The sequence below is a fragment of the Marmota monax genome, unplaced genomic scaffold, assembly GCF_021218885.2.
Source record: "Marmota monax isolate L192 unplaced genomic scaffold, Marmota_monax_Labrador192_F-V1.1 WCK01_AAM20220418_F8-fsc00027, whole genome shotgun sequence".
In the NCBI taxonomy this organism is placed as follows: Eukaryota; Metazoa; Chordata; class Mammalia; order Rodentia; family Sciuridae; genus Marmota; species Marmota monax.
Window position 1 is genome coordinate 10006057 of NW_026694617.1, and position 17446 is coordinate 10023502.

Consider the following 17446-nt stretch of genomic DNA (forward strand, 5'->3'; position numbering starts at 1 on the left):
TACAAAGAAAAGTCTCTCCTTCAGGGTTTGGTGTTGCTTTCACCTTTAAAGTTATCTCTCTGCCTCTTCTCTCCCCAGTCCCCACCCTCTAGTTTCCAACCAAAGTTTTCTATCGCCTCTAAAACAAGAGAAGACCTTGCTTGCCCATCCTAATGTGACAATGTGGTTCTCACATGTCCACATCCCTATTGCTATAAAAACTTGAGGCAGCCACCCTGGGTTAAAGGGGTATTCTCATAGAGGTGATGCCTCCAGGCACAAGTTTAGCCCCTTGGAGGAGTAGTAGAGTAGTTGACTGTGAAATATTGAGACAGGAAGGTGAGGAGAAAATGCTTGGAAAAAGGTCTATCCTGACAAGGGTTAAATTTACTCAGTGTTTGGCATAGAAGCCAAAGTGAAATTGGATGGAATCTTAATGAAGAACTCAAAACAGAAGCAGCAGGCATTAGACTGCATTCTCAGGACTGAAAATAACAGTAACATTTTAAAATGACGCTCTTGGTTCACCTTCTCCATATGAGAGGTTCATAGAGGTAAGAGTTGAAGGCTCCATTTAAAAAAGAAAAGAAGGCAGAAATTAAACAACAAAAAAGCATATTGATGGACTGGGGCTGTAGCTCAGTGGCAGATAGCTTGCCTAGCATATGTGAGGCACTGGGTTCAATCCTTAGCTCCACATAAAAATGAAACAAATAAAATAAAGGCATGCTGTCCATCTACAACTACAAAAAAAAAAAAAATCCATACTGAATCAGTTAGCTTTGGTACAACAAACCACCTTCTAACATGACTGAGCAAACAAACAGTTACTTCTCATGATTCTGTGGGTTGGCTGGGCGGACCCTGCTGGTTTCTGCAGGGAGTTGGTAGTTGAGCTGGGGCTGGGTGGTCTAACCTGGCTTCACTCACCAGCCTGGCTGTGGCTGAGTTTCAGGGTCATAAGGATGTTGTGGCCACGTGTCTTTCATCATCCAGTAGGCAATTCGGTGTCAGGGATCCCAAGAATTGCAAGGGAACAACTCTGAAGGCCAAGTTTTTTTCAAGCGTTTGCTTTTGTAGTAGACTAAATACCCACCTTTCAAAAGCCATATCCATGTCCTAACTCCTACAACCAAGAATTTGGCCATATTTTGACAGAAGGTTTTGGCAGATGCGACTAATCAAGGAATTTAACATAAGATCATTTTGAATTATAAAGGGAGGCCCTAAATTCCACAACATATATTCTTGTAAGAGAAAGTCAGAAAGTGAACTGATAACAGACAAGAGGAGCAGACACACAGAAAGGATGTGAAGATAGGAGAGGAGATTAGAATCTTGGACCCACAGGCCAAGGAATTCCAACAGCCACCAGGAGCTGAAAGAGGACAGGAATGGATTGTCTTTTACTAGGAAACATGGTCCTGTGGACACATTAATTTCAGACTTGTAAGCCTCCAGAATTGTGAGAGAATACATTTCTGTTGTTTTATGTCACCAAGTTTTCAGTAATTTGTTATAGCAGTGATAGGAAGCAAAAGCAGTTTGTATCACATTTGTGAATGTCCTATTGGTCAAAGAATACCACACAGATAAGCCAAGACTCAAAGGGTGAAGAACATCTCTACATGAGAAATCTTCCAAGTCATACTGCAAAGAAGTGTGCACACTGGGGTTGGCGGGAAGAATTTATGGCCATTTTTATTTTTATTTTTGTAAACTGCTATGCTAATGTTAAAAAAGATTTTCAATATATCATTTTATTACTTTAAAATAAAAAAGAAATATTTCATGTTAGGGCAGATTTTCAGCACATTTGACACGATGGAATTCAAACGTGAGAACAGGGAACTATTTAAATAAGAGGCAAGGGACAAGAGAATGCAGGAAGAGTATCTTATCCAATGGCTTCTTCTGTAGAGAAGAATGTATTTCTAATGATTGTCCTTCACAAAGTAAGATTTGAAAATGACACAATTTCCTCAACAAATTGGTGGAAAATCACTGCTTTCACTCTGTATCTCCTGAGCATGTATAAGATTTTTTGTTTGTTTGATCATGGAACCCAAAACAATTCAAGCAAAAGTGATATTGAGTATGTCAATGATCATTTATCGTTAATTTAACACAGTTGTATTCCAGAACTGTTTGAAGCATATCTACGGTGTGCTGGACAGTGTGAAGAGGGACTCAAAAAAGAAATACTGGTTCTTTCAAAGAACTCTTCACCCAGAGAGAAATGCATGTTAATAAATGATTTCAACAGAGGAGAGGATGCAATAAATGGCTCAGAGTTGCCAGGATAGTAAAGATGGAATTATTCAGCCTGGGGGAGTGAGGTAGGTTTCATAGGATGGATGGTATTTTAGCTAAAGCTTGGAAGAACAAGTCGGATTTTTTTAGAGATGCAGAGGGGATATCTACACTTGCTGTGCAAAGACATCATGAAGCTGCCTTATTTGGCTAGAGAGTGTGGCCTGAGGGAGGATGGATGGGGAAGAAACAAGAAAAAAGTACAGGATTTATGGAGTGGATGAAACCAGGTAGGATGTATTAAGAATCAAACCTGAGGAACTTAAACTTCATAGAATGTGAAATGTAAACTGATCGTTGTTTTGTACTTCTGACTGTGTTGTCATATATGGTCCCATTTGAAACTTTCAAGGACCCTGGGACATACAGTGATATGTTTCTACTCCCTCTGAGGATGAGGAAGTAAAGATTCATGGTGTAGGCGAGATGACAACTAATATTTGTCAGTTAGGATTGGTACTCAGACCTGCAGTGAATAAAATCTGTCTTAATTACCCCCTGACAACTGTGGTACTAAGTAACCACAGGGGTTCCCTTCATAAAACACACTGACTGCTGAAATTGGAGCTCAGGGCCTGAGGCAAGCGTGCTGTGTCAAGTACGTTCCCCATGCTACAGAGTTGTATGCTTAAAGAATCAATATAGGAAAATCGCTTGAAAACATTTCAGGTGAAATAAATGTAGGTATAAAAACTTTCAAATTTGGGGAAATTGCAAAACCTAGGATGACTCTGCCCTGAGATTCCTTTGCAAATGTCTTTATGTTCTTGCTCTCATGCCTATGTGTGAGTTTTCTGTGAGTTAGATGACTAACATTTCCAATTAGTTCACCCATATGTACATAAAAGGTCTTGACTATAGGTTATAATATTGGCAAAGGAATATGCATGTAGGGGTTTTAAATAAAAGGAAGTTTCAGAATTGTATCACTTTTTGAGTTCTTAAATAAAAATATCACTTTGTAACAAAAAGGAATTCTGGTGCCTGTCATGTCACTTCCTTCTGTAACCCTTGGAGATTTCTGTCCTTTATCATCTGGGGAGTGACATGACTCGAGCTGTGCTTCCCAAAGATGACTTGGTAGCAATGGAAAAGAAAATGGGAAGATTTAAGTCAGTAGTCAGTCCTCAGAATTCAATGAGAAATTGTTGACTTGGGCTGGATAGCATTCTATGTGGCTAGACACTAAATCATGAATTTTTAAGTTATGCATAATACTAAATGTCCATTTCAAATATCACATGTTTGATTGGTTGGTGCAAGAGAGGTATAAGCTAACTGATATGAGAGACATATAAGAAAACACAGAGAGTTGTAATAAATCTATTATAGATTGAATACAATTTAACCCTGCAGGTATTCATAAATTAGGACTAATTGCTCCTCATTTGCTTATTGTCCAACCAGAACCCATTATTTTTATTTTTTTTAAAAAAACTTTCTTCTTTTTAGTTTATTTGTTCTAATTAGTTATACATGACAGCAGAATGCATTTCGATTTATAGTGCACAAATGAGGCATAATTTTTCTCTGGTTGTACACAAAATAGAGTCACACCATTTGTGTCTTTATACATGTACCTGGGGTAATGATGTCCGTCTCACTCCACCATCTTTTCTACCCCCATGCCTCCTCCCTTCCCCTTTTCCCTATCCAAAGTTCCTCCCCCCAGCCCTAGCCCATTATGGATCAGCAACGACTTATCAGAGAAAACATTCAGCCTTTGCAGAACCCATTATTTTTATAATGAATATAGTCCCTTTTCTTTTGTATTTGACCATGATACTTAATAAGACCTAAAATAGATCAATACTCATATAAAATAAAATATTCAGAACAAAATATTTCTGTCTTACTCATTTGAGAGTATTTATAGAAGTAAGAGATAGGGATTTGCTGTCAAATGTATCCCTATTTGCAAATTTTGTACTGCCGGTCATATATATTACCTGTTATAAATATTACCAATTTCAATGTCACCTTCTAGTCACAATAATTAATGAATGATGGAAAGTTTTCAAATGAGCTGTCAGACCTTATTTTATTGAAGCTTAAAGAAGGCTTGTACTTTAACGGAAATAGTTGTGACCTGCTTGAACAATGGCATTCATATAAGAAAATGAGTAGACATATACATAGAAAGTTCAATGATAAAATCTTTACAGCTTAGTTTTTGATCTTTACTGTCAAATCTCTTTGCTCCTCTATATCCCACTGAGAGATTTTGGAAGTGATAATAAAGAAAACCTGGCACTTCTCTGAGAAAGTTGAATATGATGCAATCAAGGTTTCACCATTCAAAGCAAATAGTCAAATTTTTATGCTATTCACAGCCTTTTGTAATTCTGCATACTGCTTCTGATCAATTCTCTTACATATTCTTGTGGGAGAATTCAAAATTTTCAATTGTGAGACTGCTTAGATCACACAGACCCTGTATTCTGAATTTCCAAGCTTAATATATACTTTAAAGCTGAGGATTATTAAGAAGTATAAATGAATAAAATTATTCATGTCGCTAGAAGCATGAGACTTATTTCAATATTGAAGTTTTTGATCTAATTCCAAGGAATGAGTAAGAAGCATCCTAATTTAGGTTTAGCTAATTCAGTTTTTCCATGGTTTGCCCTAAAGCAAGCCAGTTTTCAATGAACTAAAACAAATGATGAGAATATTTATATTCTTAAATCATTTGATTTAACACAATTTTTTTTCTTGATCTGGGGAATTTAAGTTACAGAAAAGTCTTAGTTTTCCAAAAGGTATTTAGACTACATGAATACTCAAGTTGTTGAATTGATATTTTAGATCTGTGGTTGTAAAAGCATGTGCTTGGTAATTATGACAGTTTCAAATACATTTTCCTTGGAAGAGAAAACACAGATGATTCATTCTTCTGTGTGTCAGGTCTGTCCACATTCCGAAGTGTACTACAATTAAAGGCGCAGGGGCAGAAATAATGACGCAGGGTGGGGGAATTTGCAATCACACAGATGGGCTTCAACACTCATATTTATCACTGATGGCTGTACAACCCTAGGCACATAACTTGCATTCACAAGCCCCATTTCTCCACTTATAAAACAGTGATGACAACATCACTATATACAAACACACACAAAAAAACAGTGCCTGTAAAAAGCACAGTGTCTGCCACATAATGTCAGTTTGGCTGAGGTTACTGATTATTATTAAATACAACATAGGATTATGAGACAGGGATTATATTCACATAACACCTGAGCACTAAATAAAAGCTACATCACTACCTATATTTGCAATTTAGTCATTTATATCCTTTAAAGTTTTTTTTTCCTTATTTTTCTTCTATTTTAAAATATCTCCTCCTTAAATCATGTCTCTTTAAAACTTCTTAAGACTTCTTCCAGGGGTACAGAGCCCTCACTAGCACATCTTTTCCTGCCACAGCCTCTGATTATGTAGAAGGTGCCTGCTCTGAGCCTGTGTGTTTACCTGCCAACAATTTCATCTGGCTGAGAAGGCACCGTTGAAACGCACTCTGCTCCCCCAAAGCTTTCATAGACATCTTTCAAAAGAAAGAGCTGGCTTTTACCTGGTCCTAGCATTGTGATAATGATAGCTCCAGAGTGAAAAAAAAATGTGACCCAAAAAGAGAAATATTAAATGTGTCATTAGAGAAGGTGAAGGATGCTAACCATTAGGTAGTAAACCCCTCACAAGGAAGGTTGTTTTTCAGTTGGTTTAAACACAATTGAATATTTCATGATAAATCATTACATGATTTTTTTCACCCTGAGCTCAATCTCTGGTGCCACAAAACAACAACAACAATAAAACCCCAGTAGATGTATCCATATTCTCTTTTAATTTGGTTTTGGTCACAGTATCTTAGATTTTTATATACTTGAGTGCCCTTCTCTCTACAAATGAGTAAAATTATGTCTGAACCTTAGAGGGAGTTCAAAGAATTGAGTCATGTTCTATATGTAGATTCTTCTGGGCAACCTATGCACTTATACGATCAAGTCTCCCCCATGCTTTTATTAAAGATAATATTAATGTAGATGCTGAATCCTTGGTCCAACAACAAGAAATATTCTTTCAAGGGATATATGAATTAATTGAATAAAAAGAAATCATATCTCCATGAGAGGTATATTCCTAATATAATTTCCTTTTTTATTTTATAAATTATTTAATAATATTTGAATACTTTTATTGTTCTGACCAATTGTGTATGGTCAATAATTGTATCTGAACTCTCTGGAAGAATTTTTCTTTTAGCTTATAACCATAAGTCATTGAAATTTTTTAAAAACTTATAAACACATTTTTTTCTTATTGATAATTTTATAGGGCAATCAAAAAAGACTTTCATATATAACATATATTAATATAAAATTCTGAGGTATTTGGATCACTTCAGATACATTTTATACTGTTGTGCAAATGGCTAGGAGACAGATTGGTTAGGTCAAAGTCTGAGAAATCTCTGTTGAGTCTGAAAAAGCCAAAATAATAATATTTATCAAGAACAATAGACTTCAATCCAGTTGCATAAAAATTGGGTAGATTTAAGTCAGGCTGGGTGGTGCCTGCCTGTTATCCCAGCGACTTGATAGGCTGAGGTGGAAGGATCACAAGTTCAAGGCCAGCCTGGACAACTTAGTGAGACTCTGTCTCACAATAAAAAATAAAAAGGTTATTATTAGTATTATTTGATGTTAAATTTTTGAGCTCTTCATTATTCTAAATATGAATCCTCTGTTGTAAGAGTAGCTAAGCTTTTCTCCCACTCGACAGGCTGTCTTTTCACTCTGCTAATTGTGTCCTTTGCTGTGCAGAAACTTTCTAATTTGATACCATTCGGTTCATCAGTTCCTGGTTTTATTGGCTGAACCACAGGTGTTCTATTCAGGAAGTTGTTTTTTGCACCTAGCTGTTGCAGTGTTTTCCCTATGTATTTGTCTGGCAGACAGAGTTTCTGGTCTTAAGTCTTGATCCATTTGGAGTTGACTTTTGTGCAGGATTCCAGATAGGGTTCTCATTTCATTCTTCTATAATTGGATATCCCATTTTCCCAGCACCGTTTATTAATGGGGTTGTCTTCAAAACATGTTTTTGGCATCTTTGTCTACTCCATTTATCTGTATTTCTCTTTTTAATGCCAGTACCATACTACCACGCTGTTTTGGGCTAGAGATGTGTTCAGTAGTAAAGTACCCTGAATTCAATCTCTGGTGCCACAAAACAACAACAACAACAACAATAAAACCCCAGTTGTAGGAGGCCATTCTCGCACGTGATTTGAGTTACCTCCCTGGCTAGGTGAGAGGCCCTTAGACACAGTGGTGTCAGAGCCTTCCCTACCCTGACCCAGGTAAGAGGGCTTGTCCGTGCAGAGGCGTGCCTGGCCACTGACCTGAAGACCCAATCGCTGGCCCTGACCTTGGGATGCTGCCCTCCTTAACCTTCATTGGATGGGATTTTCCTTTGAATTTTATATTCCCCAATAAAAGCTCACTCCCTGGCGAGGGCTCTCTTTCTCACTAATCTCTTCTGTAAACCTTGCCAGGGCCACCTCATTAGGTGGCTGGAGCAGGAGCTAGGAGAAGCCGTCTCAGAGCTGGGGTTTAAAGGTAAATGAGAGTCTGTCTCTTTAATTTAAACTCACTAGCAATTTCTTATGCATCAAACCTTCTTTTATGAAGCTCGCACTGGTCTCGTGGCAGACCCAGTAGATTTGAATGCATCCATATTCTCTTTTAATTTGGTTTTGGTCACAGTATCTTGGATTTTTATATACTTGAGTGCCTTTCCCTTTACAAATGAGTAAAATTATGTCTGAACCCTTATGTAATAGTCCCTCTTAACCATAACCTGAAACGGCCACCACTTGGCTCTGTGTTCTATCACTTCTAGATCGTTCTTTGCAATCAAGCTTGTTGTGTGCTATTTTACTTCTTAGCAAATGAATAAAAAGTGCAAGCTTGACTTTGGTGGTACTAAATTAGCCAGTGGTTAAAATATATTTGTTGCAAGAAGTGTGGCTGTGAGAACCTCAAAATAATATGAGAAATTTTAGATCATGTTGATATACATAGCAACAAAACATTTATCATCTTGACCACTGTAAAGTGTACATTTCATTTGGGGTACGTATATTCACACTGTTTTGCACGCAGTCTCCAGAAAGTTTTGCACAACTGAAATAATGTACTACCTACCCACTAAACAGTAATTCCCCCTCACCCTTTGACAACCCGCTCTACTCTGTTTCTATGCATTTGACTACTCTAGAAGCCTCATGTCAGTGGAATCATATAGTTGTGACTGGATTGTTTAGCTTATCATGATGGCATAAATATTCATCCAAATTTTAGCACATTTCAGAATTATTTTTCTTTCTTAAGGCTGAATAATATTCCTTGTATGGATAGACTACATTTTGTTATCCTTCATCCATCAGTGTATACTTGCTTGCTTCCATCTTCTGGCTATTGTTTATAGGTGTGCAGATATCACTTTGCAATCCTGCTTTTAATTATTTTGGGTATATACCCAGAAGTGAAGTTGCTTGATCAAACATTAAATCTTTTTTTCAAAAGATGAATATTTTTTAATTTTTTGAGCAACCATTATTATGTACCTATCATTTTACATTCCCACCCAGAAGGCATGTAGATTGCAATTCCTTCATATCCTTGCCAACACAATTATTTTCTGTTTTTTTTTTAAATAATTATAATCCTAATGGGTATGAAGTAATCTCTTACTGTGGTTTTAATTTTCATTTCTCTAATGACTAGTAACATTGGATACCTTTTTCATAAGATATTTGTTAAAAGACGATTTTAAGTGCCAGTATTCTTCTTTAAGAAGATGAGAATTTCTTTCTCACATAATAACATTGAGAGAAATCTTAGTAAACTTTAGTAAGATATAATGCTATAAAGCACTATCCAAAGTTCAAAATAATGAAATATTAGTATTCTGCTATGGTTTCTCAGTTAGTCAAGAATATTACTTTTAAAAAACCTGTATAGTTAATCTTTCATCCCTTGCTTTAACTCATGAATTTTCTTATCTCGAAATTCCTCTCAAACAGCTATAAGCTTCCATTTTTCAACTATTTTATTATAAGTGACCAGAAAAATGCATGTCTTTATTTCTCATGAAATGGAAGCAAGAAATAAATATACCATACTAAAAAAATTATCAAAAAATAACAATAACCAATTTCTCTTACCTAAGTCTATGTGATTTTAATAATGTCATGTGTAGGATTGTTTATTATTTGCTGAATTTACCTACCCAGCATTAGGCACCAGACATCCAAAGATGAAACAAGATAGTCTGATCTAAAAATACAGTCTAATGACAAGAGCAGTCAAGAAGCTCATCAAATTTAATACAGAATGAATGACATATGGACAATGAGAATAAATTGCTCAATATCTTATGGGAGAAGAGCACAATAATAAGTTAGGACCCAGCATGTACTAAGGGAAGAGGTATGAGATGTGAGCTAAGAGAATGAGGTAAATACATAGTGTACTTTGGAAATATTTGAAGATATCAAATACATAATCAAAGTTTTTCCATAAATTCTGTTAAGTTCATCCTCAATTTCTCTTGACCTTGCATTTTAATTGTGGTTCAGTACTTGTATCTCAATAAGTAACTTGAATGGATTGATGTGTACAGATTTAAATACCTCACTGATTATTGCTTGAATTTTACACAAGTTGAAACACACAATAATGTTTTATCTGTCTCGTTTTACAATCATAATCTTACAAGGTCATTTTCTATATAATTTATTTTGCATTAAATTTGTACTTCCTTGTTACACAGAAGTGGGAGAATTTATAGTCCATAAAACAGTTTCATGTTTTGTAAAAAGTTTTTTATCTATTTTATTCTCACTGCCAAGGCACTGATTTCCTTAGGAACTTATATTATCAAATTTATTTAACTGAAAAACTTTGATTAGAAGTGATGATATAGAGAGGGAGAAGTCACCTTAATATTTGAACTTACAGATTGAAGATTGATAGTTTTAAATTAGCAGTGAAGTTGAGGTGCTCTGTTAGAGATCTGTGCTTGAGCTAAAATTAAGCTCTTGGGTGAGATGTGGTTTCAGGTTCTGATGGCTTTTGAATGGAATTAATATCAAATAATTTCTGATTTGACATTATCTGATGCATACTGAGAAGCATCAAACACAGTTCTATCATTGTGCATCTGAGCACACCGAGATGAACAGAACTCAAGTAATTAGATCAAGGAAATACAATTAGAGTAATAAATTGTAATATAACCAGACATGTAAGTAAGTCTTCCACTTTGAGTGAATTAGTTAGTAATAAAGAATAATAGAAATATTCCCTCTTTGGGAGATTTATTGAAATTTGGTGATATATATATATATATATATATATATATATAATCACTTGCATAAATCTGCTCTTATTTTTTGCATATGAAGGTTGCTTGCCCCTATACTAAGCTAAATAAAAGAGGTCATACTCATGTAGAATTTTCTTTGAATTGAAGGGCTTACATAAATTGAAATGCTTACAAAGAGATAAAAGGGAATGCATTCAGAGACAAAAATTGCAAGCAGAACTAATGTAGAAATAAGAGAAGTTGTCCCATTTTGAGTCTTGCTTTCTGAGTGTCATTTTCTCTCTCCACACTTGTAGTTATAAAGGCAGTTATGTTCATATTCCCCAGCTTTCATGAGCATTGGCTGATGTTAGTCCTTCTCTCTGCAGGCTGAGTTCTGAGGGTAATGGGGGGGAAAAACCCAGTTATTTGGGTCATTCAGTTCTGCTCTTTCGCTTCTATTGGGAGGGAAACTCCGGAGGAATCCATTCAACCATCAAACCTCTCTATTCTCTTTCCTTAGACCATTTCTATCAAAAGTCTTTATTTTTAAACTGTTCTTCTTTGGTTGGTGTCACTCATGTACATTGCTATATGAGAATCTGGGTTCAAGGACCACTTTAACTGCAATCTCCTTTAATCTCCTTTAATGGTGGTCATGGACATGTCTTGATTTTGTGCTTGTTTTGCTTAAGATTTTGTTTCATTTTTTTTTACAGCAGTTTTAGGTCTCCAGGACTTGTCTTGTTTAATCAATGAAAAACTAAAGTAGCTAACATGTACCAAATGTTGCCTCTTGTGTCTGCTCTAATTTAATCCTGGCAATCTGTGTAAAATAGAAATTATTTATCCCACAAGGTCTCACAACTTTGATACAAAACCAAAGCTGAATGTGGAATCTTTTGCCACTGGTCTGTAGTGTTACCACTATGCAGCTTCTCTCTCAAGGACACAGCTCTTTCCACTTGGTAGAGTTCACCTGAAAGCTGAATGAAATGAATGAAATGAACAGCACTCCATATTCATTGTGGTTCTGGTCAAATATTAAGAAATAATTATGTCTGCATTAGAAGATTAAACACAATCTAAAATGTTAATTTGCCAATATTTCTTCCTCATGAAGGATATAATCTGATCCTTAGTTTTAGATATCTTATGATACATAGGCATTTCCAACTTCCATATATTATTAACCTTAATCTCTTAATATTCAGTTCACATGAAAATGGAAAAATGCAATGCTGTTCCTAATAAAATATATCAAGTATGCTGAGTTACTTTTTAATTTTTTTTTTTTTAGAAACATACAAAGGGTTATTTCAAAAAGCAGAGGCACATTCAAGGGAAAATGTGTGCCTACTCCAGAAGGAGAGACAACTATGCTCCTTTTATTTAGAAAAACATAATGTTACTCTATTTTGACTCAAGGGTGTTAGCAGTTTTAGTGTTAGCATTAATTTGTTTTCTTTTAATTATACAATTACTGCATTCATTTTCCTTAGTAAAATGGAAAAACATCCCAATTGCCAAATGCCGATGATATTTTCTTAGGGTTTTAATGTGTAGTCTCATTAGGTTTCTGTTTTCCAGCTGGTAAAAGTTTATGAAGCCAGAATTTGTTTCTCTTGGGGGAATTTTGCTTGCACATTTTAAAGATAACAATTGCCATTTTCCTCTGGTGATTTGCATCAATACTTGCCCTTCATTATCACAGCCAAAATAGTTTTTCACTTCGAAGTCTCACACAGTTTTGATACATTTCATCTGTTCTTCCAAAAACACGAATAGAATACCTGCTGCATATTTTTTTAAAAAATATTTTTGGTTCTTCATCTTTAGAAGTGTATGTTTAGAGAAAGTCTAGGAAGCAACATGAGATTTGTTTTAGACCTTTAGAAAACATTGACTTGAAATGGGTGTGGTGGCACATGCCTGTGATTCCAGCTACTAGGCAGGCAGGAGAATCACAAATTCAAAGCCAGGTTGGGTACCTTAGGAGGCTCTGCCTCAAAATAAAATTAAAAAAAAAAAAAGGGCTGGGGATGCAGCTCAGTAGCAGAGCGCTGTGGGTTCAAGCCACAGTACAAAATATATATATATCTTTTGATTTGAACTTTAACTCTAAGCATCCTTGTCTGGTTGCTTTAATAATTAAACAGATAAAAATAACTATTTATGGTTTTAATTATGGTATTTCTAAAAAGACATAAACTTAAGCTCCATCTGCCCTTTGGTAATATTGCTCTATCCACATGAAATTTTAAATGAAAATGTATGTCAGCAGAACACTGGGATTCTCTTGGATTCCTCTCTACTTGGGTTGGTGCATCCAGAGAAAAAAATGCAGTAAAGAAATAATTTTGATGATGCTATTTTTATTCAGATACATGCAGAAAATTGATAATAACTGAGATTTGATTTCATACCTCACATTGGCTTTCAAATAAATTTTCTTCTAATTTGGCTTCACAACTCTGATTGGTGGATATTACCCCCAGTTTAAAGAGAGGACATACAAATTCTGAGGAGTGAGTAGCAAGTCCAGTCCCTTTGTTAGTACAATTAAACTTGGGAGTTCTGCTCACAGCCTTGTTAGAAAAGCTCCTCTACATTTTCCAAGATTAGATGCCATGAAATAAAAGAAAAAAAAATGGAGTAAGCACTTCTAAAGTGATTTAAATTACAAGGTATTTAAACCTTTCTCTTTCACCTTGTAATTTAAATTATAAAACACTTAAGCCTTAGATTAGAACTTTCCATTTAAGGAAGTATTTTATTTTTTTATTTTCTTTTTTTTTCCTCTGAGTGTGAAAAAGAGAAATATCCCTGGAAAAGATAGACAAATGAAGACTGCTCTTAGAGAAAGTCTATGAAGCGATGTGAGATTTGTTTTATACCTTTAAAAGACATTGACTTGAAATGGTGTGGTGGCCATGCCTGTGATCCCAGACACTAGAGAGGCTGAGGCAGGAGGATCACAAATTCAAGGCCAGGTTAAGTACCTTAGGAAATCTTTTATTTTGTTCACAGCTGCAAACTTTTTTTGAGACATTCCTGAAGACAAGTTCACCACTTCAGGCATTTGATAATATGAAGGAAACAATCAGCAAACTTCTTCTGGCTGCTGAAGTCTTCAGTGAAACGTCTACTCTGGGACCAAAGACCTTCCATAGGTAAAAATGAATTTTAATTTAAAAAAGAGAAGAAAATATCTGTCTTCCAAAAATTGTTGGTATGATCTTCTACATACATATGGATCCTAAAACTTCAGAGCATGTTGTGCACTTGTTAGTAACCAAATATTGGTGACAAGAAATAAAACACAAAATCTTAAAATTAATTTTTAAATTGTAGCTTTCTTTCAAATTCAGCTATTTCTAGTATATAGACTTAGTATTTGTTGGTTGCAGTGTTACCCATACCTAATAAATGTTATTCTTGGCTATCTAAGTGTTTCAAAATGTAGAGAAGGAAACAAACATCTTTATTAATGTGTTTAGTAACTCCTAGCCTTGTATTTCAGTATGTTGAGTATAATTGATTGCCTTTGTTCTAAGGGCATACTAAATTGAGTACATATATAAAAAAGAGAGGTTCCTTAATTTATTACACTCATTATTATACTTTGTACTTGAATAGGCATCTCACATGTAGGAATAGGAGAGCTTTTTTCCCCTCCATATTAAAATTTTCATGGAATAACTTCATAGTTTAAAGTGTTATGAATATGTTAGATATACTTGCACTTTCTTTAAGAAACAAAACAAATTCCAAATCCAAGAATCAATTATATGTAATTTTTGGTTACAGATATTGACATTTAACTATGTAGTCATCAACTGTATGATACCAAGTAGTAGAGTCAGTGAACAAAGAGAATATATTTTCATGCTGTCTTATGTTTTTATTTCAGATGTAGATTATGCTTTCAACTTTTAACTTTTGATATTGGTTATGACAGTCTCAGGTACCCTATAGTGCTTCAGGTGAGTTGCCAAAGGCCCAGTGGTGTGAGCTTCCAACTCCTGGTGAAGGGTGTGTGCGTGTGTGTGTGTGTGTGTGAGAGAGAGAGAGAGAGAGAGAGAGAGAGAGAGAGATTTTCATTTACAATCACAAACTGATAAACAGTAACCTGAATTAAAGCCATTATAGGCTCATATGCATTGTGGTTTTGAAATCAATTAGTATGTCAGGATTCTATGAGTTCCAATCCCCACTGTGTGTTCCTGTTCATGTAGAACAAACATGAATTTTTCCATGGTTCAGCCACTGTTTATGAAAAAAATGTGAAATAAACCTAAGTATTTGTTAAATGAGAGAAGCAAGATGTATAATGAAAAATAGTAGACTGCATGGTGCATTCACATAGTGCTATTAAAAGGGTAACTCTTATTCTTTGTGTTGGAACATTTAGTTTTAAATTGGTCTGTTTTAATTTAAAAATCCATGGGGATTTTTGAGATTTTTTCCCTAGTATAAATACATAGAAATTAGAGTGCTTTTGTGTACTTTTTTTCTTCTAAAATTGCCCTCAGGGGCAAGAAGGTAAAAACCAATTTGGTTCAACTAGTCTACAGGAAGCTCTTTCTTGAGTTCTGGTGTGGGAAGAAGGGAAGATAAATAAAATAGCATGAATAACCAAAATTCAAATTCATATAGCATTATTTGTTTTCAAACTGTAATTCAGGAAAAGCAATTATAGACATTTGGTTGAATAACTTTAAGATTTACCTATAAAATTTTGAAACTTTGGCCAGGTGCAATGGCACATGTCTATAATCTCAATGCCTTGGGAGGCTGAGGCATTTGAGGCTAGTCTCAGCAACTTAGTGAAGCCCTAAGAAACTTTGTGAGAACCTGTCTCCAAAAAAAAAAAAAGAAAAAAAAAAAAAAGCCTGAGCCTGTAGCTCAGAGGTAAAATGCAAAAAAAGTTTCTTTTTCCTTTTGAAGTTTATGAAATGACATCTTATAATGACCAATTTAGCTTTACTTTGTACACATATCTAATAGTTGATATTAGGCTTTTAAAAATGTGTACTTCAGAAAAGTGTTCTGTATTATCTTTGGTGAACAAAGATTCTTCAATTATAGATGGCTTTAAGATAAGCTAATGTTAGCTTATCTTAAGTTACATGACTTAATCACAGTTAAATTTCTTACCTTAAAGAATTGAATCTTTAAGAAAACATATTTATAAAACTGTTGACCTCCAAAAAGACCACTAGATGTCAGGTCTGATCTACAAACAACAGGAAATAAATCATGTCTTAGAAGTAATTCCACTGAATTAATTCATGGAAACTATTCACTGTGCTTTGACTCTTTCAAAGGTGCACGAGCATTTGAATTTTCAAGATGATGATAACATGGATTTTGAGGACCAAAATACAGAAGAATTCTTGTTAAAAGACTCTTTCAATTTTCTCTTCTCCAATGACTCTTCGCTTTCCTTATTTTCAGAGATATTTCAGAGACTTTATAGATCTGGTGTATTTAAGGTGAGTGCCAATTTGTGTGCTGATGAATGTTTTTTCAGGTCTTCTTTAGAAGGTGACATTTTCTTTATTATGTAATTAAACAATCTGAGAATTTGTTTGAAATTAATTGACATCTATGTTGCACCTCTCATTTTTTTTTCTGACCTGAGGAGCAATATTTTTAAATCAACTAAGTGTGTGCATAAATGATTGTGATAAAATTGTGGGTTGAAAATGAAATAAAGCAGTTCATAATTCAGAAGGAATGTTTGTGTATATTATGACTAAAGCATATTGTATATTACAGAATACTTTTAAAAGAGTGTTGGAACTTTTTGAAGGCAGTCTAGATAGCAGAAAGTGCTTCAGATGGACATCAGAGATTTAAGTTATAACTTTAATACTTTAAAGCATTCACATTTGTTAATGTGTATAGCCAGATGCTGATGATACTTCAGAGTAGCATTGGTGAAGTTTTATGGTTAGCACAAATTTGCTTGATACATAAAATATTATACAGATTCCTGAGTATTATTCCCTATATATATATTTTTTTTAAATTTTATAACCTATATTTTAGAGTATTTGGAGGAAGGTTATGAAAGGTCTCATAAAGATCAATGTTCTATTTCTCCTGCTCTTGAAAAAGTGGAAGTGGGAAAACCTAAAGTATGTGAAACCTCAAATGCCAATGTCCCATATATAGGTTCATTAGTAAATATTCATTAAATGCTCTGAAGGCTACAGGAGACTCCTGCTGCTTTCTCAAACCAATTTGTCACACCCATTCTCTCCCTTGTTCACCTCCTCAACCTTACTACCAAAGCATCATGAAGCTTTTTCATCCAGGTTGTCTTTGTCAAATAGGAGGTCTACTTATATTGTGACGAATTAAAGTTACTTTGCACTATGTAACATTAATTTTCTTATCTGTTTATAGAGTTTAAAATTTGGCTTATGAAGTAGGAGGCAATTGGGATAAAAATGATTTAAACTTTAGCTATTGCTTATGATTTTTCCCCTCCTATTATTATAGGGCGAAAATGAAAACTATCAAAAGGACCTAAATCAATGTCTGGCTTTAGAAGAAATTGACTCAATTATGACTTTCATAAAGGAACTTGGGAGTCTGGGGCAGTTTCAACTGGTAAAACAAAAGTGATGTTTGACACCTCTTGATTATTAAGATTATAAAAGATTGGCGTTAAATTACCTGCTTTTGACTTCAAACTAAAGATTCCTTCTTTCTTTCAGAAATCTAAATAGTAGATGAGCAAGATTTATGTTTTACTTTAAGAGTCTGT

At 34.7% G+C, this 17446-nt stretch overlaps 1 protein-coding gene across 1 annotated transcript in view; it reads left to right on the forward strand.

Moving 5' to 3' along the window:
• The window catches only part of Cped1 (cadherin like and PC-esterase domain containing 1), a 263515-nt gene that overhangs the window by 107939 nt on the left and 138130 nt on the right, over positions 1–17446 (forward strand). Inside the window, exons 8-11 of the mRNA XM_046422379.2 lie at positions 13696–13838; positions 14579–14651; positions 15996–16163; positions 17179–17289. Of these exons, the coding sequence (XP_046278335.1) occupies positions 13696–13838; positions 14579–14651; positions 15996–16163; positions 17179–17289 (495 nt within the window). The remainder of the gene's footprint in view (positions 1–13695; positions 13839–14578; positions 14652–15995; positions 16164–17178; positions 17290–17446) is intronic.